Raw genomic sequence first — 26,129 nt, forward strand, 5'->3', positions numbered from 1 at the left:
GGAAACTACACGGTTCATAGAAAACAGAACACAAACCAGTAGCTTATAGATATGGAAGTTTGTGTATGAATAGAGCAGAATTACAAGTTTGGGGAAGAGTTTAGGATGAAGGTTACTAGAACTATGTTGTGCCTCTTGCTAGCAAAAGAAAGGAACGGACTGAAGTTATGGCTGATGCTAGGCAGAAATGTGGTTGTCAGGCAAAAGCAAAGCCAGGGCAAAGACAAACATCTTGAAACTGTTTGCTTAGAGGTGTGTTTCGAAATGCAAAGGAAGCTGTAGAGGAGTTAGCAGCTGTCATAGCTCCAGTGCAAACGGGTGCACTGTAAATTGCGCTGAATACAACTTGGTCGTTTTAATAAATGTGGTGAACCTCCAGCTTTTCCTGAGGTTGAAACAGCTAAACCTCAGAGTCTGCCTTTCTCTGAGCAAGTTAAAAGCAGGCACCATCATGATACACATCTGCTTTTAAGATCACAGGAAGTTGCATGTGAGATGTAAAAGGCAAACATGAACTTTAATGCCACTTGTAGTCTGTTACTGATGGATTAGGCATCAAAAATCTATAGTCGGGGGGGAGAGGCAAAATGTACAGGCAACAGTATCTGGACTGTTTAATAAGTAACTGGCCTATTTTTTCTCACAGACATCCTTAAAAATGATACTACAGTCCAACTTTAAAAAAAAAAATACTGCTTAGTTTTTACCACTAGTGAAGGCTGCTACTTTGCAGTTGTGTCACTTATTCTTTAATCTTAAAGCTCTTTTTCAGTGTAGTTTGGTACACTGAAATAATTTAGCAGCAAAATAAATCCTCATTGCTGTTACTGACATGAAAGTTTTCCCTTGGACTGGCACGAAAGGAAGCACTGACATTCAGGGATTGTGATCTCTACTGCTGCTTCAGGGATATGACTTTTGTCTTAATGCAAACCAGGCCTCCTGTTATGCTCACTGAATCTTAAAAGTTGTGATTTTAAAAGTAATGCCTGCACCCTGATATTTGATGATGCTTTTGACAGATCTTTGTCACCACAAGGCTCCGCTCTGGGCAATTACAATGTTCTGCAGTAGGAGGATCATGAGTGCAGCAAATGTCCGCCTTAGGAACCCGATCCCATCTCCAAAGAAACTATTCATTTACGTTTATAAATATTTACTTACAGAAACATGATGCCTGTTGTTCTGATGGATGTTCCTGTGAACTTCCCAGACAAGTGGTAGACTAACCAGGATGTTCCTAAAAGATAAAAAAAAAAAAAAAAGTCCTCAATTTTTGCTAGAGAGGGAGTGTTTTAAAAGGACTATGTTGCAGTAAAGGCCCCTACACATTTACTGGACTCCTGGAATTGGTGCAATATGGACTGACACCCTTGGGAGGGGCAAGTCTGAGTTATTTTAGCATCTTTCAGAATCTTTCTGAAACCAGTCTATTACTATTCTTTTTAGAGCTCCTCTTAAGACAATCCAGATAACACAGCCCAATTGTTTCTTTTTCCGATTGTTTTTTTTTTTCATCAGCCTTAGTGCTTTTGTATGGCATTTTCCTTAGACTGGTTTTCCTAGAAGTGGCTTAATGGGAAAGAACAAGGTGCAGCAGTAGGTGATGGGGAATGAGCAGTAAAGGCATTGCATCAGTGCTGTTGGCTGGAGGATGGCTGCGTTGCATTTGTGAAAAACCCTTTGGTGTGTCTTGAGTAACTGGCAAATAACACCGGCATGTGGCAACAGCTACTGTCTGTGTTCTTTGCGTATTTAGCATGGGGTTTGTTTTGCTGTTTCGGTACTGTAGATGTAAATAATAAAAAAGACTAACTATTTCAGGCAGGCAGAGATGCGGGCAGGGTGTATCGCTCAAGGGAGGAGCGGATAAAATCTGCTGACCCTGACCAAGGCAGCGGTGCTGCTCGCCATGGACTCTCAGTAGCCCACCCCGGAGAACTCACATCACAGCCTGGGGAGGACCCTCTGTCCGGGCTTTCTCCAACCCTCCAGAGTGTCTGGGAGGCTGCAGAGCCCCGGGCTGAACTCCCAGCCGGCGGGGGGCTGCCGGGGAGCCTTCCCACGCCGCGGGGGCCCGCAGCTACCGCCCGCCACTACAGCTAAGCGGCGCGGCCCTTTCTGCGGGCGCAGGGGGAACCGCCGCTTCCTTTCTAACCGGGAACACCGGCGGCCTCCGGCGTGGCGGAGTGCTCGCCGCCGGGGTCTCCCCGCCCGGGGGTTGCCATGAAACCGAAAGCGGCTCCCGCCCGCGGGAGGGGCGGCGGCAGCGGCAGCAGCAGCAGCCGGGGGCGGCGGCAGTAGCGCTTCCTCGCCGCGCCCCCCCCGCCGCCGCCGCCACCGCCTCAGCGCACGGAGCCGCGCCCCGCGCAGCCAGGGGCGGCCCCGCACCTCCGCCGGCGGCGGCGGCCCCGCCCGGAGGGCAGCGAGAGCCCGCACAGGTGCGGCGGAGGGAAGGAGCGGGGGGACGGGCGGGGCCGCGGGGGTCACGCCGGGGCCGGGGCTGCGCAAGGCCCCCGGGCGGACGGGGGCGGCTCCGCGTCGCGTGGGTGGCGGCCGGTTGGCGGGAGGCCCCGGGCGGTGGGTGTCCGGCCCCCTCGGTTCAGGGCGGAGGGCTGCGAGGCGCGTTCCTTTTCGCTTCTCAAGGAGGGCCGCGGAGGAAAGCTGCACTTGGTGCCCCCCCGAGTTCCGCGTTGGCGCGGCGGAGCCCCTCTCTCATGGCGCCGGCGGTGTCCCCCGGCCCCCGGGGCGGAGCCCAGCCCTGCCCGGTGGGTGCGGGGGTGGTGGCGGGGCGGGGCGCGGCGTGGCCAGGCCGCCTTCCCCCGGCGGGGCTGCGGGCGCGCGTAGGCCCGGGGCGCGCCTCGGGGGCGGGCGGGGCTGGGATTCCCGAGGTTGAGGAGGGGACGAAGAAGCCGGGGCTGCTCGGATGATCGCCGCTGCGGCGGGCCGGGTCTCGCTGTATTGCGGGGAACTGTGACAAGTACCCCCCGCCGGTGGCAGCTGGGTTCTGCTGGGGGAGGGAATTTCCCCTCGGTGCATGTGCGGGGAGAAGCAGCCGGTGCTCTGGTTTTCCCTGGTTAACAGCGCTCTGGGAGCATCCTGAGGCAGTCGGCTTTCACCAAATATTTTCAACACTTAAGATTTAGAAGGAAAAATGGAGATCTCCCGTTGTTGCACTTCTTGAATTGCTTTGCTTATTGTTAGCTTGGCTTCGCCTTCCCGGTGCCCGCCAAGAGCAACTTTCCTCATAACTTCCGTTTTATAAATACGGGATGGATGAAAGGAGTGCAACAATGTGCTAAAAATAGCTGGGTGTATTCAGGTCAGGCATGTCTCCAGACTGGCAGCAGCAACACGGTCGTATTTTTAAACCACCCCAGCTGATCCTACGCAGAGCATGCAAGTTTAACGATAAACGTAAAATTGAGGTGCTCTGGGATGCTCTCGTGCAGGAATACTGGCCTGGCTAGTATTGTGCTTCGCCTTGTTTTGTTCGAGGACTGCGTTACATTGTTGCTTTTGATCTTAGTGTGAGTAGTGGTGGTCGTGTGTTACGCTTGGCCTAAAACCACCCAGAGTAACTTCCTTTGCTGTTAGCCTCCATTATCTGTTTTACTTCTGTCATGTGGAGAAGCGTTTGCCGTGGGTGAGAATCCTGGTCTGCTGGGAGCTGCGTGACCACCGGGCAAAACCATAGCCTTTGGCTGAAGGGAGTTTATAGTTGAAGTTGTGAGAGAGGGACACAGCTGCATGCAAGAGCGATAGGAGACAGTGTGACCCTCCGGACCAGCGTGATGGTCAGAAGCCAGTTGTTCCCAGCTGCTTGGCAAAGGAGGTTTTACAGAAGAGATTTGAAGTGGAAGAGCCTGCTAATATCCCTCCAAAAAAATCTGCCCTCCCAGTATGCGCTTGCTCAAATACATAACAAGGAGGCAGTGGAGTCTGGTATCATCATTTGGCCAGAGATGAAACCAGCCCTTGTAAATCATTGGAGGGGACGCAGGGGCAAGTGGAGGGAGACTAGAACAGGCTTTGACAGTCAAGAGGTTTTGGTGCAGTGGGGAAGTGGAGGGATGGACAGAGAGTTGATGTGGTTATAGCTGTGGCTTAGAAAAATGATCCCTGCGACAGCACTCTGGGTGGGTAAATAATTGCATTTGAAGAGAAATGAGTGTTTGGAAAACCAGAGGATGGTGATGATGGACAAGAGTTTTATTTGTTTAAGTGGACAAGAAATACTGTATCATCTGGAGAGATGAAGCAGGAGAAGTTGGTGAGACATTGTGAAGATCTAACACTTCAAGCCTGAGAGAGAGATGAAGGTTATGGACCTAAGTGGAATATGGGCTGGCTGTGTCAGGTTTGGACACTGAGGGGCTGTGCAGGCGAAGGCCTGTTGGGAAAGGCTGGCAGCAGTGGGCTACCTCTGAGCTGGTGGTCATCCATTGCCTGCATACCAGAGGAGAGGCCAGGAGTTCCGCCTATGCAGAAAGATGATCTGCAGCAATAGGGCACATCTGTGAGTAGTTGGCAGGAAACTTTGGCTGAAGAGGTGTTGAAACGTTAGATTCAAGGTTACATCAGGAAGAAAGAAAAGCTTGGGGTGCACACAGAAACTACAAAGGGCATGGGAGTAATTGCAGAATTTAGAGAGGATGAGGAATGATATCCAGGAGGGGACAAGATTTTAAAGCTAGAAAGCTGCTGTTGGAGACTTCGACAAAAGGAATTTCAAATGAGTGTTAAGAGCAGAAACCAGACAGCTCTTTATTTCACCCCACAGACTCCCTAATCAGTCTCCCTAAGACAAACGCAGCTGTCAAAGCTACGGGCCAGGTCAGGAGCTCTTCATTCTGTGCTGGGTATTGTTTGGGTCACTTTGCCAAATCCCTTCGGTGAGCAGAGGTAGGGTGCTTGATCTCCTGGGCTTTATTTGTGTCCTGTCTTTAAGCTAACCTGTAGCCCTCTGTCTTCAACTCTTTGTCTGACCCTTTGATTTTACATAAATAGATGTTACTTATCATCAATAAATAGCTGACTACGGAGAGGTCTTACTCTCTCTGGCCCTCCAGGGAGTCTGTATGAGTTGTAACTTTTCTCAGGTTCCTGATCTTAATACAGTTGGTGGTGGCTGCAGTGGTACAGCTAGTTTCTTCTGTCTCACAGACATGCTGTTTTCAGCAACAGTTATTGGCCTGCCTGGAGCAGCAGCATGCCCGAGGGTGCTGCTGCAGCAGCACGCCCATGGGTCTGGGCCCTGGGTTGTGGTGAGGATTTCAGACTCTCTTCTTTCATTTTCTGGTCCTTTTCTGTCCAAGTTTCTTGGAGAATGAGAGTGAAGAGTTAATATTCACACTGTTAGTCATCAGTCACTTATCTGTGCCAGTTGGGGCTGCAATGTGCAGTTGTTCCACGCTCTTCCCTCAGCCCAGGGAAGAAGCTAGCCTCTTTACCCTGGGCTCAGGAAGGTGAAGAAACTTGAGTCATGCCTATTGTTAATAAAAATTTCCATAGTCTTCCCAGCTTGGTCCTGCAACAAATAAACAAGTGTGTGAGAAACTGTCTGCACCCTAAACCGCAGTGGTTTTGATATGGGACTACCCAGAGTGCTCTATAGTTAAGCATGTTTGTCTCGGCGGGGGGGGAACTGATGAAGCGAGTTTTTTGTGTGTGATGTACTGACATTTGCATACAGGGATTCTCTAAGGGTAGGTATGCTGCTTTGTGCTTATTTTGCAGAAGATAATATTGAAATGTAAAAGTTATTTTTTATTATTATTATTATGCAAAGCCACCTATTGACTAACCAAACCTCAAGGAGAGGAACAATGTACAAAGCAGTTTTTCCTGAAGTTGTCGCTGTGAGACATGCAATGATCAGACATGTGCTAAGTTTCGTCTTGGTTTTCAGTTTCGTCTGCTATATCCATGTGCTTGAAACTGGAATGTGGCCCTTACTAAATGTGAAAGAAACAAAAATCGAGGGTTTCATTGCCTTAGAGACAGCAGGTACAAACAGTTGCCAGATCACATAATCTGTAAAAGATACGGGAGGCTACTGGGCGCTATCTGTAAAGAAAAAATTTGTCCATTTGTCTGTATTGCTGTCATCGACATTAAACCTTGTGTCATGGCAGTTTTTTACTGAGAAATTATGAACGTGATCCTTGGTCATGTCTGAAATGTACCTTGAGGTCACTAAAACCAGCAACATTGTTCACTGCTGGGACCAATAAAGCTAAAACTGGTGCCTACAGCGAGAGCGGGGTTGGGTGCTGCCCAAGGCATGTTTAGCATCCTTCTTACAGGCATCTCGTCTGATGCCAAAAGGGGTGGTTCTGCCTTTCACCCCTGCAGGCAGGTCCCTGTGCCTTGCTCCTGACACCCATCCAGGCCTGTGGCAGTGGTGGGGCTCACTGTGCAGCTGCACTTGTGCCTGGCTGCGGCAGCGTGCAGGGACGGGCGGCAGTGCAGCCTTCAACTGCAGATCGCCTTTAGCGAAGGGCGCAGTTCGTACCTCTGTAAATCTCCAGCCTGTCCAGTTTGATCTCATGGGAAGGACTTCTTAAGAACACCTCCTTTCCCCTGTTTTTAGGAAAACAAAATGGTGACAATCTTTGCTGTCACTGCTTTCCCAACAGCAAGTTCGTGGGGTCCCCGATAGCATTTGGGTTTTGACATTAGCAGTTAACTTTTTAGTGACGACTGTCACTAGAAAAAGCGTGTCCATATGTCATCAAATACATGTGTGTGTTAGAGCAAAATCCACTGAATTCATGAATTCCTGAGGCTGCAGCGGGGGTAATCGTTTACCTCTGGAATGAGGGAACACGTCAGAAGAAGGGGGTGGCCAGACTTAGCAAAATATGAGTTTATCCTAGTCATTTGGATGAATAACCATTGAGTTGATTTGTAGGTTTCTGTATGCCTGCTGATTAAGTTCTTCATTAAGACTTAAGTCAAAGGGTCAGGGGCATGGAAAATTAAAGCCAAGACTGTCTTATGCCTTGAGTAGGTACTCATGACCAAAACAACTGAATGGTCAAAACAACTGAAGTCCTGGATAGCATGACCCCTTGGGGCAGGGAAGGAGACAAATTTAAAAGCCCCGAAGAACTAGTTTTGCAAAATGTGTAATGACCTGTTAGAAAAGTGAGGACTTCACTTTGGCTCCAATACGCTAAAAGAAAAAAAATTAAAACCTGTTAGTTGTCTTGCTCTCTGTCCCTTATTGTTACCTCTTTTCAGTAACTTTTGTTTCTTTATGTCTTTCTTTTCCTTCATTCTGTTTCCAAAGTGCTGTTGCTCTCCGTCTTTTCACTTACCTTCATCCCCTTGAGCCTGCTTGAAACCTGGTCAGGGTTTCAGAACTGCATTGGCGCTGGAGGAGATTGAGGGCTGCCCGCAAACAATAACACCAGCCTATTACTCTCTACTCATCTGCAGAGTGAAATTGTTTAAAATTAAGATCCTGCTCCTACTCAACTTCTCCATTTGGGGTTTTCCCCAAAGCTTCCCAGAAGCAGATGGTGTTTCCTGGAGCTGTGCTTGCAGAGCACCACACTTTCTGCAGTGCTGCCTCCTCCTGATGAAACCAACCAGATCCATCCTTTCTCCAGAGCCACCAGGTTCGAGGAAAGCCCATGTATGAGCTGTTTGGCTGTTCTGATGTCAACCTGTGCAGAGGTGGTGTATAGTCAACAGCTTGACCAGGATGCACCCTGAGGACATGAGTTCATGGCAAGGACGAAAGAGTATCTTCTGGTTTAAAAAGCTTGGCTATAGAAGTGATCTTAGGCTGCATCTAGAAATACAACTTGGATCAATTTAATTGATCCCATAAAGAAGCAGCATGCCTTTGAATCGATGCCTTTTCCTTTGCCACTGACTTCAGCGATGACTTATCTGTTCCAGAGCTTCAGAGAAGGTTCAGGAAAACATGCAGTAGGTTGAGATGCCTCCTGGGAGGGGAGATGGAAATTGAAATAGGTTAGAAATGCTCTGGGAACAAGCTCAGTTAAAGGGAAAAAGCTAAAGAGGGTATGTGTTGCATTTACTACAAGATAGAATAGAATCTTTCTTTGGGAAACTAGTATTTTAAATAACAGGAGACTTAAAAATTACTGCTTTTGTAGAAAATAAGATACCTTACTTTAGGGGAGGGAAAAAGAACCAGAGACTAGAAAGCCAGGGGAGGAGGCAGAGGAGGATAAAGAAACAGTGGGGCTAGAGACAGAGCCCATGGCACTGCTGCGCGGACAGCATGTTTTGGTCTGGGGAAGGAGGCTGACACAAAGTCAGTGGAGATGAAGGGTGCCAGGAATCCTGTGTGCGCAATTAAGTTCGGTGTACAAAATCATTAGGGTTTATGGCCACTTAAATTATTACAAACCTGAATATAAGCATTTATTTTCTTAAAATGGATTTTATCTCGGTTGGGGAGTTCTGGTTTAAGTATGAAATGCCTGCGCAGCCTGTAGTGTGAGTTGATGCAGTTGTTCTGTGACTAGGCCGGTGCTGTTTCCCCCGTGAGCCATCCCTTTGGTTCCCGCAATGAGTGGGTCCACCTGGGCTCTCCAGGGCCACCGTGGAGAGATTCACAGGCTCGGACCTGGGTTTCCTTGCATCCGTATGTGTCTCCTGCTGCCCATGTTTTTTTTTTCTTTGGTCACATCAGCCACCACTTTTGTGAAAGATGAAAACTCCTCTGTATCTTGCTCAAAAACTGTGAGAAAAGTTCTTGGTAACCTTGTGTTGCTCCATCTGCAGTCCCTACATCAATGCAGTAAAGGAAAATACTTTTCAATGGCTTGCCTTTCGTCCTAACGCTTTTAAAACCTTTTTAGACATGATCTTTTCAAAGCTACGCTGGGGGATTTCCACTCCCTTGCTGTTTTAAAATGCTCGTACTGTTGTTTTAACCACAAAGCTTACGCTGGTGCACTCTCTCTCTCTTGCGCTCTCTCTCATTTTCTCTCCATTGAGGACCAGCTACAGTTTTTAGGTACAGCTTTACCAAAACTTGTTAATGCCGGCAGGAGCCTAATGTTGCTAGAATTATTTCTCATCTCTGAAGGGCTCTTCAGGGGTGAGCCGTGGCACAGGGGGCTGTGAGCGGTGCAAAGCTGTCTTCTGGGAAGACTGCAGACCCTGAAAGATCTCAGGAACTGAGTTCACCCCCTGACCCAGCAAAGTGGTGCCAGTGTGTTGTAGGGGTGAGTGACGGTGCCTTCTTACCGAAATTTCTGTGCTTGGGAGGGTAGTAAAACATTCAGGTATTGCTACAGAAGTGATGGGAACAAAGTTACTTTCCAGCTGTGAATGAGATTATTTTAAAGCAAAAGTTTTGCGTATTACTGTAACAGTAGTGTGTTGATTAGGCATAGAGAGATTTCTTGATAATACAAAATTAATTATTTAATGATTTGGACATCCAGGGAAAAGAGTAGATGTAGCAAATAAGCAAGCTGGCTGTAAAATCAAAGCTACTTCAGCACTAGATACACTTCGTTAGTTGTAAGAGTGGGGGTTTTTTAAATTTTTTTTAAAATGCTGTGTTGTAATCTATGTCTTAAAAAAACAATGAGGTCTAGTCTTATGGGGATTTATTGTAATGCCTGACTGTAACTCTATGCAAAGGAAACCCTACTATTTTACACTGCTTAGTGAAAATTTGCCTATGGAGATTAGCAAACTGATGCTTGCTTAGTAACGTTCTACTGTACTTTGAGAATAACGTAATACTCGAATTTGAATTGAATAATATTGTCTATATACAAAAGAAAACAAATTTGTTCTGCTGCCTTGTGCAGCAACATCCCCTGTGGGGCCTCAGGCACATATCCAATAGGAAATTATTGCTGTTAGAAATATTCTTTCCTGTGCACCAGGTGGTCACTGCACAGCAGTTTTTAAGTGACTGGGACAACAGCAGAACAGCTCCTGAAGCTGTCTTGCTGCCCGGTGAAGTAGGAGCAAGCCCTGAGTATTGGTGGTTGGTGGAATAGGGGATCCTTTCCCTCCGTAGCCACTGGGCTGGGGGGCCACAACTGATGCAGCCGGGGTCCTTCGCCCCAGGGAGGCTCTTCAAGTGCGTTTTGCTGTCAGCATTCAAAATGTTGTAACTCTTGCTGGGTTGGAAGGGACAAGAATAATCCCTCAGTGATGTCAGATGTCATCATCTGCTGTTTTCACATGGCTCCATATAATCTGCTACATCTTAAATACGTATTTAAATGTGTATAGGGTTTTTTAGTCATTCTTCAGCAGACTCTGTTACCTGTTCCGCTCCATATGTTAAGAGTTGGGGCATATATTTCTTGTCCCCAAAACACAGTGTTTTTGTGGAGGACCTTATATTAGTAGCAAAGTATATAACTTTGTTATTTTAATTCAAAAATACTGGAGGCAGCTAATCTACCTAGTTTATAAGGCAGCTTGGAGAGGGTCATTTTAATGCAAGGTATGTTCCCCTCAATCATATTTCTGCCTGTCAGCTCCCAGTGAAGCGAATTGATCTCAGACCTCTAAATATGATAAAACTTTCCCCACGGTGACTAAGACAGGCTTCCAGTTCTGATGTACCATAAAAGGTAGATAATTTTCAGGGGGAGGGACAGACCATCTTCTAAGACTTGACCCTACTGGGTGCCTTAGGGCAAAGCAATAGAGCTGAACTAGAGCTAGGTTTATAGGAACATAGGTGTATAGCTTTTTTTTCTATGCCCTGTTATATGTATTTCATGGAAGCATGATAATTAAGGAAGCGATCACAGTGCTTTTTATTGAGCAATACCCCAGTCCTGGAGGGTAGCTGAGCGTTACTGTCCCCTCACACAGGGAACCTGGCAGAAGCCATGATCTCAGCCCCTCTTTGCTGGGCAGCAGGGCCAAGGATCCTGTCTTCTTGTCCATGCTTGATGACCAAACCTGTGATAACAACTCACATGTTTGCCCTTCTCAGTGTAAAAGATGTGGTAGCGTTCAGTGCCTGTGCCTTGGGTCTGCTGTCCTGGAGGTTTTGGTGCGGCAGCCTGTTGTAGTGGTGCACTCATAGCTCATGGGGTAATCTGCTGACCTTTTAGGGGGCTTGGCTTCAAGTGAGAGAAGAAAGAAAAACGTATTCTCTTTAAAAAGACTGACCACATTATAGGGATGGTTTTCTATGTGTGCAGGAAGTATGCTTTGTGGCTAAAAAATGTTAATCTGTCTACAGTAGTTCAGTGTGATACTGGCGTTGCACACCTGACCGCAGATGGCATAGACAGGCAACAGCGCTGCTGGAGGGAACTATTTGAACATGGCTTTAAAAATGTGAATGTAATTTTATGTTGTAGTAAGTCATGCCCATGCTGATTTTTCTCCTTATTATCATGTTCTGCTTGTGTCTTGCTCAGTTTCTGAACGGTAAGATATAGTAAGTGTGGAGCATTTTAATGGAAAACATTTGGGCTCAGTTTGATGTGGTGGTAGTTAAAACAGGGTAGCCCACATTTAAGCAAGTTTATTTTTTTGTAAGGAAAATTCTCCCTCTTGGATTATTTCCAGTGAAGTTAAAGCATCTGCCTCCAACACTGTTATATAAAGACCTGCTCCAGAAGTGTTTCGTGTGTGCTTCTGTTGGTGCAGGCAGGGCTGGGATGCTGAAATGGTAGGAAGGTGCAGCTGGGAGCATTTTGTACTGCACTGCCATTGAGCTTCCACTCTTTTCTAGCGGACTTGGGCTTAGCTTCTGGTAATTCCTGCTACTTTTCTATGCACGGTCAGAATTAATTCTATTTATTTCAGTATATGGAAATCCATTTTTTTTGACGTGTAGATTTTCAGTGTCCGTACATTGGGGTTTTTTTGGGTGTGTGCTGTTGCAGTGGAGTTGCAATGAAAATCCCTGTACCATGTGCGTTGTGCGTCTGCCACAAGAGCATCGTTATTCAGTGTGGGCCTGCCACTCTAATATTTTAAAACAGCATTACAGTTCACATGTGTGCCAAAAAATCGCAGTGTTCATAAAGAAAGGATGCCTTCCCATTGCTTTTAGCTGTGAACAGGCAGAAGTGAAAGCGTACCTCATCTCCTATGCAGGCCAGGCATTATCATAAGCAGGAAATTGATTCAGTTAACCATTGCCATGCTCTTGCTGTCACAGAAAAACACTTTTTCCCCTGACGGTTTCCCTTGGTTTCAGTTCAGAGAGTACAGGCGCGGGCACTGGAAGCCAGAAGTGGAAGAAGAGCTTCTGCAATCTGCCCTGCGTCACTGGTGGGCGCTGGGATTATGTGCTTCCTGAGATGCTTTGGATTGCATCCCGCTGAGCGCTGGCCAGTGGTAGGTGTGGCACAGGGCTGCCATTTCTCGACTCCTCTGAGCCCATCTCTGCAGCTGATTCACACAGGCACCTCTCCAGCTTGGGTGAAGCATCGCCATCCACAGGCCCTCTCCTGGGGCAGCCCATTTCCTCCAGCAAAACAGCTGCAAACCCCACAGCAAACCTCCTGCAAGTCTGGCAGTGGTGGCAAATGTCCCCGGTCTTCTGGGCACCCAGAGGTTTCCATTCTGCCCTCTGAGCTGGCAGGCTCGCCTGTCACCTGAAATGCACTTTCCTGTGCCCTGAGGTGCCCTCAGCTGTGCAACTCCTGAGGTGGAGGAGGCACTTTCGTGGAGATGCTGAGAGTCTCCATTTTTAGGAATGGGATCTGGGTTGGGTGCATCATGAAGGCGTTTAAGGAGATAAGGGCTCTCATTTCAGCAAGAGTTGGAAGGCGTTCCACAGCAGAGTGCTCCTTGCAGAAAGAGATGGGAATGAATGCAGTTGATTTAATGAGCAGCGAGAGCTCTGAAGGAGTTTCTGGATGGGATTTTGGGCTGATGACTGTGTTTCTTAATGCATCCCACAACTTTGTTGCCTAAAATATATATAATGTTAACCCCAGCTGGAAGTATTTCTGGAGTTAAGGTAGACCCTTAAAGGCAAAATGGGTAAAACGTAGTTTAATTTTAATTTTTTTACATGTTTTTATACAGTGCAGCATTAAGTTGCTAAACCGTACCATCAGATTATACAAGTCCTGGAGTGTAATAGGACTCAGGAATGCCATATAAATGAGAGAGAGGAAGGAAATGTGTTCCAGGGTTCTCACTGACTAACGACAGAACAAATTCATAGGAAACTCGTCCTGTAGGTAGTCTGTGCTGTGGAAGTTAATGGTGACAGCTCTTCGTCTGCCTTTGAAGCAGCAGGCACGCTCTGCTGCTGGCATCTGCTACCGAGACAGCCCAGGCATAAGGCTGGTAATCCCTCGGGCTGCATTTGGGTGTCTCTGGTTAATGTGAGGAATATAGAATTGCTCATTAATAAGTGTCAGAGAACCGGGAACCCCATTTTCAGAGAAGAAAAGGCCACCTGTTTAAAAATGAGAAGACTGACATAGACAATCATCTCTGGTTTGAAGCAGACGGCTGTTCATTTGAAGGGACCAAACGGGGTAATTTGCAAACTCCAGTTGGAGTAATAAGTCTTTATGCCTGGAATATGATTAGGGCTTGTATTCCTGTGGGCTACTGATGTTAGATGACCGGTTGTGCTGGAGTAAGTCTGACATTCAGCCTGGTGGAGGACAGGGAGGTTCTCACAAGCTGGGCAGGTAAATACTGTGTACAACCATCAACAAGGGTGCTGTGTTACAGGAGGACGTACCTTTGCTGTGAAATTTTCGTTGGTTAACTGCTTTGGCTTGTTTTTGAATCAGGTACTTTATCTGTCCGCAGGATTTCCTCACCCAGGGTGGGATATTAAAGTAGAAAGGAAAATGGATGTTGCTTTCTGAAGCCTAAGGTGGTCTGTGGCTGTAGCACAGTAGTGCATAGCATAGTACTTACTGCTGCTTTCATGGGCCAGGAATCCATTGCAGCAGGGAGGTAAGGTATCAGTACTTGGCATACTGTTTCATGCCAGCCATAAGGTTATTAATCGTGATGTGTTGGTCCTGCTTCCCCACAAAAGCAGCAGATACCCTCAGTGACCTTACAAGAGCTGAGTCAGAGCTCTTGGAAAGGTGCTGATGCCAGTAAGAGTGACTCAACTGACTGACAGGGCAGGTGATGCATGCAGAGGAGAAATAGGGTCCCACAGCACAGCTATAAAATTGAGCCCTTCCCCCAAGAAACGATCTAAGAGCTCAGGTGCATTGTATTTTTGTACACATCCTGTAAGGAAAAAGTCTTCTGAATGCAAAGCTGCAAGAAATGAAAACCAGAGTGGCTCTAGGTCTTGAGCTACTTGCAAAAAAACTACTGCAAGATTGAGGGACCGGTGGCATATCTCAAGGTTTGTGACTTAGGGTTGGAAACAAATGTTGGTGGTTTTTCCTATTAGAAAATTAACATTGTGTTCCTGTGCTGTGTATGAGCTTTGGTAGGTTGAGAGAAAAACTTGCATCATATTTCTGATTGCAATCTTGCTTTTCTTTCTTTTTTTTTTTCCACCACTTCTTTCAGGCAGGATTAATATAGCCAAGAACTTGCATATAATTCAGTAAAACGCTGAAAAAATAGGATTAGAGTTTACTGCTATAAATGAGTGATCAATGGGAAAAAGAAAGATGTCAAGTTAAGAGGCTTTGACTCCTGTAACACCTAAACTGAAGGTAAAATCCCCTTGCTGCCTTTTTTTGTATGTTCCTTGCTGTGAACCACAAAGCTGTCTCCTGCCTGAACCAGTGCAGCAGTGAACTTGTGAAGTCATGTGGGTGGGCTCTGCGTTGTATAGATTTTCCTGGCAGATATTAGGGCCAAGGCTTGGCCTGTGCTTTCCGCACCTTGGTCTGTGACTCTTGTAATTTTTTTGAGGCTAAGAGCTGCTGCAAGAAAATTTAAAAAAACATTCTGCAGAACAATTTTCAGATTGTGAAACTCTTTTCCAAAGAAGTGTGCTTTGATGCTTGTCGTGTAACCATCATTTTGTGGTTCTCTAAGCGTTTTGTTGTTCTTCCATAGTTGGTGCCACATTTCCCTCCAAAATCTGTCGCACCCTGCTGCAGATGACAACCCTCCCGCGAGCAGCAGCCTCCTGAAAGCAGTAGCCGGACCAGCGTGGCTGCCAGTGCATATTTGAAGGGATTCTCCCTGTGTCTGGTTCCCGGTGCAGCTCCCATGGCCTGTGACGAACCTGCTGCTCTCTCAGGCATCTTCACGCGCCAGAACTCTGCCAGCGCTGTCTCTCTGGACTTTGAGCCTGACGCCGACTACAAGTTTGTCGAAACCTTAGAAGACCGGTACAAGTGCGCCTACTGCCACCTCGTCCTTCGCAATCCCCACCAGACGGGATGTGGGCATCGGTTTTGCCAGCAGTGCATTCTTTCTTTGAGGTCAGTGCAAATTCCTCCTGTATCTGCAAGATCCCTGTGGTCCCCTTCCTAAAAAGAAGTCAATGCCTTCTATAAATCAGCAGCGAGGGCCATAATAATAGTACCAATCTGATAAAACGCTGAAGGAGTCAATGGAAAGACTCTGTTGAGCTCAGTGACTGCGTGCTCAGTGTTTCAAAGGTGTCTTTAAAGACCTTAGCCGGTGCTGGTGAAGAATACCTTGGTAACTGCAGGGAAGTTAGCATAAAGAAATTGTTGATGTAAGCTTAAGCCCTACTGTGTGCGATGCTGTTTCGGTCTGTCTGTCTAGCATTGTGCTGCTCAGATGAATTTGTTGCATTAATGTCTCATGGTATTGGCACTGGTGGTTAGATTAAGCAGTTTTCATTTGCTTCTGTATGACTTCTTTGATTTTAGTTGAGTTATAAAACTGATGTTAGCATTACCCAATACTACAGTCAGATCACCAGGCTGCTGCCATCCATCTGCTTGGGATTTATCTGCAGGTACAAATGAGTTTACCACTCAGAGCTGCCTGGGAATACATTACGTACTGTTTGGTGTATCCGAGGGCAGGACTTGGCCCAGGAAGGCTTCAGAGGAGCCTGTTCCTGTGGATGGATGTCACCATTTACTTTTTATGAAGTTTAGATGCTTCATGTCTGCTGCTTTCTCTCTCTGGGTTGCCTCCCTTTTGCACTGCCTCAGTAAGCATTCTCCTGTCCCTTATTGTAGGATTTCTGGAAGCCTTTTAAGACAGGAGCCATTAGATCTTCTTTTACTGGTGTAGCAAGGAGCGCGCTGCTTGTGCTAGGCAAAGGCTGGGTTTAATGCACGCGATGGGATTTTTTCAGATATGACATTTGTGAGCAGCAGATGGCCAGAGCATGACAAAGTCCTCTTAATTAAAAACCATCTTATTGATGCTCGTAGGACAAACTCTGCTTTCTGTTACATATTCACTGTTGCAGCTTAATGCCCTCTTAGAGCTGTGGGCAGAATTTGTCTGTGTAATTGCCAGACAAAAGTGTTTTTAAAGCACTTTTTTGGTTTTTATGGTATCTAGTACTGACTTCTGCCAGAGCCAAAGTCTAGCATAGCCCAGTTTCGTAAAATGAATAAAATTTTCTGTGGGTTAACATGACTCTTCTTTTGATCTAGAGAGTTGAATGCAGTACCCACCTGTCCTGTCGACAAAGAAACAATAAAAATGCACGAGGTAAGTGGCTGTAGCTTTATTTCAGCAGTCAGCATCTGCATGGAAAAGACAGCTGAGAACAAGGTGGCTCTTAGTCTGCTGGTCCTCAGGGGCAGAGCAGTTTTTGTGTCTGAATTCATACTAGGGAAGCAGTGTATTCAGTGATCCTCTCCCAGAAAAGAAGTATGGGTGTTAGCTGAAGCTTTATTTTATACCTCATGTTCTGAAGTTATCTCATTTTAGTCTTCTGTATTTCCAGTAAAGTGTCGAAGAGTTTCACAGTTTTAAATCTTCCCTAGTCATCAGATGTCTTTAGTGGAGAGGTTATTGACTTGCCTTTTTAATGCCCCATCTTTCTGTGTCATCTTGTTTATTTGGTTGTCTTTGTTTTCACTTGGTTATAATTTGCTGACTTAACTGTTTTCATTATATGTCATTGGAGAGTTAATTCACTTTTGGGTAACTTTTTAGAGGAAGAGATAAGTTCATGCTTCTTGTTTTGCAAGGTACTTTTTTTTTTTTTTTTTGTAATGGATTCATTTGTTCTTATTTATATGCCAAGGCTTGAAAGTATGCTACATACTTGGTCCTGCCAGAATTCATTTTCCAGTGAAATCAAATGTCTCCTTCCTCTCTCCCCTATTCCTGATAGGAAATTGTAATCAGACTGTCCACATGATTTTTGTTTTTCATTCACCTTTTTATATTTTGTGCAAATTTTGATGGCAGTAGTGCAACAGTGAGCAGCTTTGTAATGCTCCTTACAGGAGGATCTCTAAATCAGACTGAAAGTTTGCCCTGGGGAATTAATTTGCTTCTGCATACACAACTGGGAACAGTGCTGTTTCTCAGAGTCTATAGAAGGGATATCTCAGCATCATCGCCATCCCAAAGGCCCGCTGCACTGCTTGAACATCAGAGGAGCATGCACAGAGCTGGTTTGGCCTTTGGGGCCCATTAGCTCCAGCTGCTTTCTTCTAGATACAGGCAGGCTCTGGCAGTGGTTGTGTAGCTCCTGAGCTACTAATCCTGCTGACTGTGGGCTGGACCAGCATCTGTGGAAAAACTATATGGGGAAAAAACCCTATGCTTATTTGAAAATTCATATATGCTTTAATTTTTATTTTTAGTATACATTTTCAGTATGAGCTATCAAGAACTGTACTCACAATTATGGAGTCGACACTTGTGTGCTTAAAAGATTTGTTGTGATGTTTTGCTTTTCTATATTCTTTATAAGATCCTAGGTGACTGCATCTGAAGGTTGGTTTGCTTCCTTTACAGGTATTCAAAGATAACTGCTGTAAAAGAGAAGTTCTCAACTTGCATGTGTTCTGCAAAAACATTCCCAACTGCAGTTCAAAAATAATTCTGGGACGATATCAGGTTAGTTTGATCAAATTTTGAAGCGTTCAGTTTTCATGCGAACTCTGTGTATTTATCATAAGCTAAATTCCAGTGATTGTCTTCAGACTTCAGAGTTATTGTAGCAACGTGGTTTAAGTACAAAGATTATGACTTAGCTGTTCACTGTAAGTAAAAAATGTTAAACTCAAAATATTATGGCTGTTGGCTTGTTCCAGCTTTGCCTTAGGTTATTTGTTTAATAAGAACCGTTTGCTTTACGTAGCTTTAGTGTATCCACAGCGTCTCTACATGCCTTCTCTATGCTTAGGTGCCACGTGATGGTTGATTCAAGAAAACTTGCCAAAATGTACTGGCCATTTGGGCCTTTTTTCGGTATATCAATTGAATGAAAAGTAGATGTCATACAAAGGACTGTCCAAATTTTCACATTCACTTTAGTTTTGAGGTTGGAAAAGGAGAAAGTTTATGGAGGAAGGAGTATTTGGAGTTTTGTTTGTTGCCAAATTGCCGAATGTTTCTCTGGGTCTGTTGGGTACCTGCAGATGTGATGAAATACTTTAGGGTTTAATTTGCTGTTGCATGTTGCAGGAGCATCTTCAGCAGTGTTTGTTTGAAAGCGTGCAATGCACTAATGATGGATGTTGTGATCAAATTCTTCGGAAAGACTTGAAAGAGCATTTGAGCCGGCACTGTAAATTTCGAGAAGAAATGTGTCAGTACTGTAATAAATATGTGGTGTTAATTAACATAAAGGTAAGATTATAAAGTATTTCCTGGGAATCCATAGCACATGTTTCCTCTTAATGTTGCTGAGTGAAAAGTTTCCAACATTGCAGTGGGGCTTAACAACTCCTGAAACAAAATTCGGTTGAGTAGCTGAATGAGAAAGATTAATAAATATGCTTTAAATAATACCAATTACTGTTGCTCTCTTATGAACAACAATGTGAAAGGGGGCTTGCACATGTATGTTTGGGATTACTTTTTGCATAGCTTCCTCTTTGTATACTACTTTACAAAATTGCAAACCATTGCCTTGTTTTATTTCTTTTTCCCCCAGAATCATGAGAAAAATGACTGTCCTGATTATCCTGTGCCTTGTCTCCAAAACTGTTCACAAATAATTCTGAAAAAGGAGGTACTATTAATTTTTTCATATACTGTAATTCAGCAGATCACACACATTTATGAAAACTGAAGGTTATGTTGCAGACCACATTGGCCATGGCAATAAACCTTCATTGCTCCAAGTATTTTCTTTGGTCCTAAAAGGGATATATGTCCCATCTTACAAGTGAGATATTCGGTCACTGCAAACCATTGGTATTTTGCAGTATGGAAAAGTATCTGGCTTGCTTATTGACTCTGAGTACTCATTTTCCTGTTTACATGAGTGGTGGTTCATGACATTGGCCTTTATTCACTCTTTATGCAGGCATTCAGATTTTATCAGTGTGGCATGTTACTTAATATTTATTTCATTACAAGTTTCTTTGTTAATATATGCAGATTGAAAAGCACCACGCGGTGTGTCCTGAGGCAGAAGTGGACTGCCCATATAAGCAGTACGGCTGTCTTGTAAAGGTACTGTTTTATAGATCTTGTTTGTGGTGGGACTGGAATTTGTCTCCCAAACCAATTGGAGTAAATAATCAGAATAACCAATTTTTGTTTTTTCACAACCATTTCTAGTATTGGCTAAGATGCTGTACTAGAGAATCAGGACTGCCATTCCCTCACTTTCAAAGCACATAGGAGACATTTTAAATGCTTGCATCAATAAGTTTTTTACTAATAGCTTCAAAAATCTGCGTATCTTATTATTTTATTCTTTCACTTCCCCCTCTGCCTCACTAAGGTTAAAAGAGGGAAACTTGCCGAACATGAAAATGGCGCCCTGAGGGAACACATGCTGCAGATTTTAGACAAGAACTCCCGGTTGGAAGAACAGGTATGTCGTATTTAACGAGCACTCTTCAGCGGTTCTTGGCTGGTTGGAGGATAATACGAGATTCTACATGTGTTGCCTGGTTTAGCTCAGCTACGTTTTAAGAGACTGTTTTTATCATCTTTGCACACCTCAGAAGTCAGAATAAGCTCTTCTAGTGAAGTCAGTCAATTAGATGGAAACCTCTCTGTGCTTAGGCATGTATGTTCTCCACCAAGCACAGTGGGAGGCTCGTTGCCATCGCTCACCTCATTTGCTTTTGGTCTCTGCTTACAGTGGATACAAGGTTTGAGGATAAAGCATTTTAAAGTTTTAGTGGCCGGTCAGATTGTTTCAAAAAGGAGCCTTTAAATGCCCAAGTCACCTCCCTCTGTAAAGGTGTCACGGAGTAGTGCAGAGCCAGTTGCAAGCACCTTTCCACTCATGATCATTTCTGTGACTCCCAGCAGATGACACTGGGTGTATGCCCAATCCTACTAAGGCAAAGACATCCAAACGGATGGTTGACTTACTCTTTTGCTTGTTTACACTAAAAATAAGTGCCCCAAAGTGCTCCAACTTGGTTTTGGAGTTAGTATCCCTCACTGACTCATCTCTTACTGGTTAGGCCTCATCAGAGAAAAAAAAAAAAAATTTATATACATACACACAGAAACACACATGCACGTGTGTTCATGTAGGTACGTATTATCCCACTACAGAGCCAAATGGATCATCGTGCTAGGGATGAGAGATGTGAGTCTCTTTGCACCTGTTGCCACACAGATCTGTTGAAGAGTATGATTACCTTACGCTCACTTCTTGCCAGTGCTTATCCATGAATTGTGAATTTAGTAGTGCTGTATCTAGCTAAGTTAGAGGCATTGCATTGTAAACTTTTCTACTTTCTCCTATACAGTCATATGTGTTTTCATTTCATCGTTGTATATTTCGGTGTGCTTTAGCATTTTTACTCTGTTTTTTCCAATTGTAGATATCTGACCTGTATAAGAGCCTGGAATGTAAAGAGATTAAAATCCAGCAGCTAGCAGAGGCCATTAAAAAGTGTGAGAAAGAATTCAGACAGTTTACACAGTTGTTTGGTAAAAATACCAACTTGATGGTAAGCACGCAGGTGAGACATTGATTTTACCTTTTTTGCCAATTGCTTTCTTGCATCCTGAAATATGTTTATCCAGTAGTAGTTGTCATTAATAGCAGGGCAATAACAAATCTCCCAGACACTTCACAAGCCCTTCTCGGGTTTTTTATAGTACAGTATTGTCTTTTCATTTTAAACAGTAAGGAAGTTTGAATATCTGATTTGGGCAAAAGCACCATGTAAATCCTCATGAGCAGATCCTCATGGCAAATATGCAGGTGTAAATTTGAATAATTAGTTGAATAAAGTGATGTAGTGTGAATGTATCTGAGTAACAGGTGGTTTCTCAGTCAGTGCTGAATTCAGGAGCATTAAATTCATTAAATGCTGAATAAAGGAGCATTTGGATACATTCCTAAGCCAGCCGAGTACTTTGAATGCACCATATAGTTGATACTGCTGACATGCTAAAGGCTTCTTTATTCCAAATGAAATGGCTGATTTTATGAATGTCTCTTGTCTCCACTTCCATCCTCTTCCAATGGCATGAACTGGGAAGGCTCTGGCCAGTCACCTGGATAAGTCTGCACGCCTGGAATCGCAAGTGAAACAGCTAATACAGATGGCAAACCAGCAACAAAGCAAATTAGACTTGCGACCCCTGTTCGACACAATTGAAAATGTAAAACAGAAGATTGCCCTGATGGAGACATACGATCAGCGCTTGGGTATGTTGAGATTTTTGGTTCTTTTCTCCACAGGTGTGGGAGTTTTGCTGATTTACTGGTGGCTAGGTAGAGGCTCTGGTGCTACAGTCAACTGCAAGTCTTTGCCAGAAAGGGCTTTCTTCTTCTCACTTTCTAAGACCGACCCATGGTGGCGTGTGCTGCGTCCTCCTCCTTCCCCTACTCCACAGTACCTCCCAAATTCCTGTGGCACTGCAGGGCCAGAGAGCTGGCCTTGATCAGGCTGGTGCACTGTGATGGAGGCAGTGGTACTGTCCATAGGCAGGCATTAAATCTGGTTTGTAGTTACCGATTTTCCTTATTCAACTACAAGCTGCAATTACAATAAAAAAAAGTTAACAGATGTCGTAACACTAGCTAACAGCCTGTACTCAGGCTTGAGTAGTTCAGTATTGGCAGCTCAAGTCTGGTTGCTCTTTGTATCTGGTGCTCTGATAGATTTATTTTACCAAATGTTTCTCTTCCCTTTTTTTTTTTTTTTTCCCCCACCCCCCAGTTGTTTTGGAAGGTCAGTCCAGCAAACATGATCTCCAGATCAATATTCACAAAGCACAGCTCAATAAAAATGAAGAACGATTTAAGCTTTTGGAAGGCACATGCTACAATGGGAAATTAATCTGGAAAATCACAGACTACAAGATGAAGAAAAAAGAAGCAGTGGAAGGCCGTGTCCTCTCCATATTCAGCCAACCCTTTTACACCAGCCGCTGCGGGTACAGGTTATGCGCGAGAGCCTACCTGAACGGGGATGGCTCAGGAAAGGGAACACACGTCTCTCTCTACTTCGTAGTGATGAGAGGGGAGTTTGACTCGCTGCTACTGTGGCCTTTCAAGCAAAAAGTTACACTTATGCTTTTGGACCAAAGTGGGAAAAAAAATCACATCGTGGAAGTCTTTCGAGCTGACCCCAATAGCAGCAGTTTCAAAAGGCCAGATGGAGAAATGAATATTGCCTCCGGATGTCCACGCTTCGTGCCGCACACAGTCCTGGAGAACACAAAGAACACCTACATCAGAGATGACACTCTGTTTTTGAAAGTGGTTGTGGATTTAACCGATCTGGAGGAATTGTGACAAGCGCGCCTGATCGATGTGACTGCTTTAATCATTAAGAAATGCTTTCCTGGTGACTGCCAGCCATGCAATAGTGAATTGCCACTAGTCAAGCTAATGATAATGTCTCGAGGCTTTTGGACTGCATAACAGATAATGAATTGCCAAAGCATCAGCCTTTTCTTTTTTAACCTTTTTTTCCAAGACTGCGTTTTTAAGGCAGCTAGAAGTCCAGTTCGATGCGAACACGCATCCGATCCAGGCTTGGCTCAGTCCAGGCTGGGGGGAATGCTTGGCTCCCATCACCAGACTGGCATTTAGAGATGAAACTCCTCCAGTAAGCCCCCTTGGAGCCCAAGCAGGCCTGTGGGCTCCCGTCCCTCACACAGAACTGAAGCCATACGCAAGCGTGCAAGTGCATTTCACCTGTCTGAAATTGAAACATTTCAACATTAGCACGTTTGAATCAATGTATCTTGATCCCTCCATCTCTTGGATTTTTGAAGCGGGGAGAATGGCTTCAGTCAGGCAGGGAAAACATTTGCCTGGGATCTTGCATGTTTTGTTTTGTTTTGTTTTAATTGTTTTTTTCCAGAAAGCCCAGAGGAAGATGCCAATGCCTCTTACTTTTCTAGCCTGGTATTTCAGCTGTACAGAGTACCCCCAGGTCACAATAGCTTTGTTACGTCCTTTCCGTTCCTGCCTAGTGCCTTGGGACTGATTTCCATTGCTGGTAAACATCCACAGTCCCCATCTGCAGTCAAAAGAAGCTGCAGGTGCTTCTAACCTCTCAGGACACAGCCAGAAGCAGGGTACTCAGCCAGCCTGCCAGCTCTTGGCTGTGCTGCTGGAAGAAGTGGGGTAAAACTCCTGTACTTTTGCTCCCACATCTGCACAAAAGAGATGCTTTCTGGCCTACCAGCTCTACAGAAGGCAGGAAGAGCTTTGGATATCTGCTTGAGAAGCCCATGTAAGAAGCACTGTTCCCTTCTGCTAGAAATGGGGATGTTTGGGAAAGAAGGAGGAAAATGGACTAGGGAGTGAGGTTGCTGTAAGAACCCAGTTCTCACAGGTAATGCAGCTCTAGCATTTGTTAAAAGGTGAGACAGCTGCTGAGGAACAACCACTACCTTTGAAATATGTCTGAAAATCTTAGTTTTTACTCCAAGTTCCCTCCAAGGGAACATGTGCTTTGTATGGGGTTTATTGGAGACGCACTAAACCCACCAAGATCAGGCACTGAGAAACAAGTGACAAAGAATACACGTGCCTTTTTAAAGCCTTTTGGGTGCCTGTAAGAGAGATGTAATTTTGCACACTCGGTCATTTTGTTATTACAAGTGACAGAACTTTGCATGTCTCTCATCTCTCACAGATCAGGTAGTGAAACACCGCAATGTTATCCATTGCTCCTGCAGGCCACTGGCAGAGCAAACCCAAAGCTTGTCAGGAGACAGCAAGAAACCAAGCTGGGTTTAGACTAATAGTAAGCTAGGCAGGATAAAAATCAAAACGAGGCACAGACTGCAAGGCATAAGATAGAAAATTCAAGAGGACAGATGTGGGAAAATCAAAAATGCCCTTTCTGTGCAGGATGTTGATACCAACTGAAATAATAGGACTTGGGGATTGATACTAAGATAAAAGCTAAATACCGTACTTTATATCTGCAATCTCACTGCTAGGCACTTACTTTCTCACAGGGTTTCTAGGACATAATTCAGACACAAATATTTTCAAATTTAGGGGTGGGAGGGAAGAGACCTTAGTTATCTGTACCTTATGGCAAGTTAGCACATATGAAATCTTTGTTTTGATCTAGATGTCCTCTTTGTTGTACAATGTCAGGACATACTGGGCCACTGTAGGGGCTTTCTGTTCCCAGGGACAGGTGGTGAGGGCCAGATTTTATTCTTTTGTATGGCCATGACTGACTTTAAGAGTCATTTTGGCTGTACAACAGAAAGAATTAGGCCTCGTGTCCCTAACACTTCATTACAGAAAGAGCAAGCTTGGTTTGAAAATGGTGTGGCATTCTGGGACGTCAATCCCGAGCCTCGGACGTGGACTTCATGTCAATTATTACTTTAATATTTGTCATGCAACTTTCAAAGTGGCACAACTTGCATAATAACCACTAAAAACTGACGGAAACATACTACCCATGTTTCCTGGGACTCTCCAGTATGTTGAGTGTAAAATATAGAAAGTGATAAAGAACTTGGAGAATCGAGGGAGGCAAGAGGGAAAGGATGTGGTCTGTATCCTGGCAAATTCCCAGCTCTTTCTGCCTCCACCACCACAAGTGTAAAATGGGGATAATAATACTTGCAGAAGCGTTAGGACTATTTAAATGTGTGTGAAGAATTTTGAGCATGAAAAGAGCTAAGTATTATTAAAACTCCATTTCTAATTGTTAGAGTAGGTGATGGCATAGTGACGTGGATAAGTGTTTAGTGTGTTCCTGGACAGATTTGGAAAGCATGTTCACTTTTAGCCAGTCTGTACTGCAATCTCTTCTCTACCTACCAGATGGGTTTAGGTTTTTGCCACGAATATTCCTTTTAAAATTTTGAAGCACAAATGATTCATCCTGGGTGATGGAAACATCCCTTTTGAAATACTGCCTGTTTTATAAAGAATTAGTTGCGTAAATTAATTTTTTTAAAGACAACCTTCTTTAAATTGGTTCTTTTTATTACAACAATTGAGAGATTTATGTTAAAATTTTCAGCAATTTTTACTACTTGTAAACAGGATTTTAAATTTCATCCCATTCCTAATAAAGAAAAAAATATAGCATGAGTTGTCGGGAACAATTTTGATGTTGCATGAAAAACACCAAAAACTTTTCAATAATATTGTATTGGGTAAGTAACCAAAAGAGCGTAGGGTATTTCTACATCAGCATACAGTATGTTTTTAATGTATTTATTGACAGTTTGTAGTTGTTTGAATATCTCTTACTACAATACAGGCATTTTTCTAGCCAAATGTCATCACTGTATATGTAAACTAATGTAACAATAAATAATGTTACCATCCTTCTGGAGTGAGTGTGGCATATATTCCTTTTGGCTGGATTTAAGCAGACTTTTTAAAAGGATGTGGAGTACTGGATATTTGTTTACAATAAAAAAAAAATGGATGCCGCTTTAGATTAAGAATCAATGTGTGTCACAGATATTTTGGTTTATACCTGAATATCATTGAGCAGCTGCACATAGAAGTTCAGTAAATTCTGAGCTAAGCTGGATCAGACGAAGATCCATGAGGTCCAAGGATCTATCAGAATCAGACTGGGATGTTATTTCTGTTTGGAGCAGGTTGGGGTTCAGCTGAGGCTGGATTTGTTTTGGTTCAAGTCAGTAAC

General features: G+C 44.5%; 1 protein-coding gene across 4 annotated transcripts; it reads left to right on the forward strand.

Moving 5' to 3' along the window:
* Window positions 1-2,358: 2,358 nt before the first annotated feature.
* Window positions 2,359-25,800, forward strand: TRAF5 (TNF receptor associated factor 5). Of its 4 annotated transcripts, XM_074863652.1 has the most exons (13): window positions 2,413-2,441; window positions 12,185-12,324; window positions 14,494-14,642; window positions 14,992-15,362; window positions 16,524-16,581; window positions 17,845-17,946; window positions 18,517-18,681; window positions 18,989-19,066; window positions 19,438-19,512; window positions 19,787-19,879; window positions 20,850-20,990; window positions 21,517-21,685; window positions 22,200-25,800. In XM_074863652.1, the coding sequence occupies exons 4-13, from the start codon at window positions 15,148-15,150 to the stop codon at window positions 22,775-22,777; spliced, it is 1,674 nt and encodes a 557-aa protein (XP_074719753.1). In that variant the 5' UTR covers window positions 2,413-2,441; window positions 12,185-12,324; window positions 14,494-14,642; window positions 14,992-15,147; the 3' UTR covers window positions 22,778-25,800. The 4 variants fall into 4 exon arrangements, with proteins under 4 accessions (XP_074719755.1, XP_074719753.1, XP_074719756.1 ...); XM_074863654.1 differs by lacking the exons at window positions 12,185-12,324; window positions 14,494-14,642 and having other exon boundaries at window positions 2,359-2,441; XM_074863655.1 differs by lacking the exons at window positions 2,413-2,441; window positions 12,185-12,324; window positions 14,494-14,642 and adding an exon at window positions 2,660-2,768.
* The last annotated feature ends 329 nt before the right edge of the window (window positions 25,801-26,129 follow it).

The sequence above is a fragment of the Strix uralensis genome, chromosome 3, assembly GCF_047716275.1.
Source record: "Strix uralensis isolate ZFMK-TIS-50842 chromosome 3, bStrUra1, whole genome shotgun sequence".
NCBI lineage: Eukaryota > Metazoa > Chordata > Aves > Strigiformes > Strigidae > Strix > Strix uralensis.

Excerpts from the sequence above, each read along its gene's own strand:
- TRAF5 (XM_074863654.1), top strand. The coding sequence starts at position 15,148 with ATGGCCTGTGACGAACCTGCTGCTCTCTCAGGCATCTTCACGCGCCAG. Across the intron at positions 17,947-18,516 it reads TAATTCTGGGACGATATCAG|GAGCATCTTCAGCAGTGTTT; the intron begins GTTAGTTTGATC and ends TGCATGTTGCAG. Across the intron at positions 18,682-18,988 it reads TGGTGTTAATTAACATAAAG|AATCATGAGAAAAATGACTG; the intron begins GTAAGATTATAA and ends TTTTTCCCCCAG.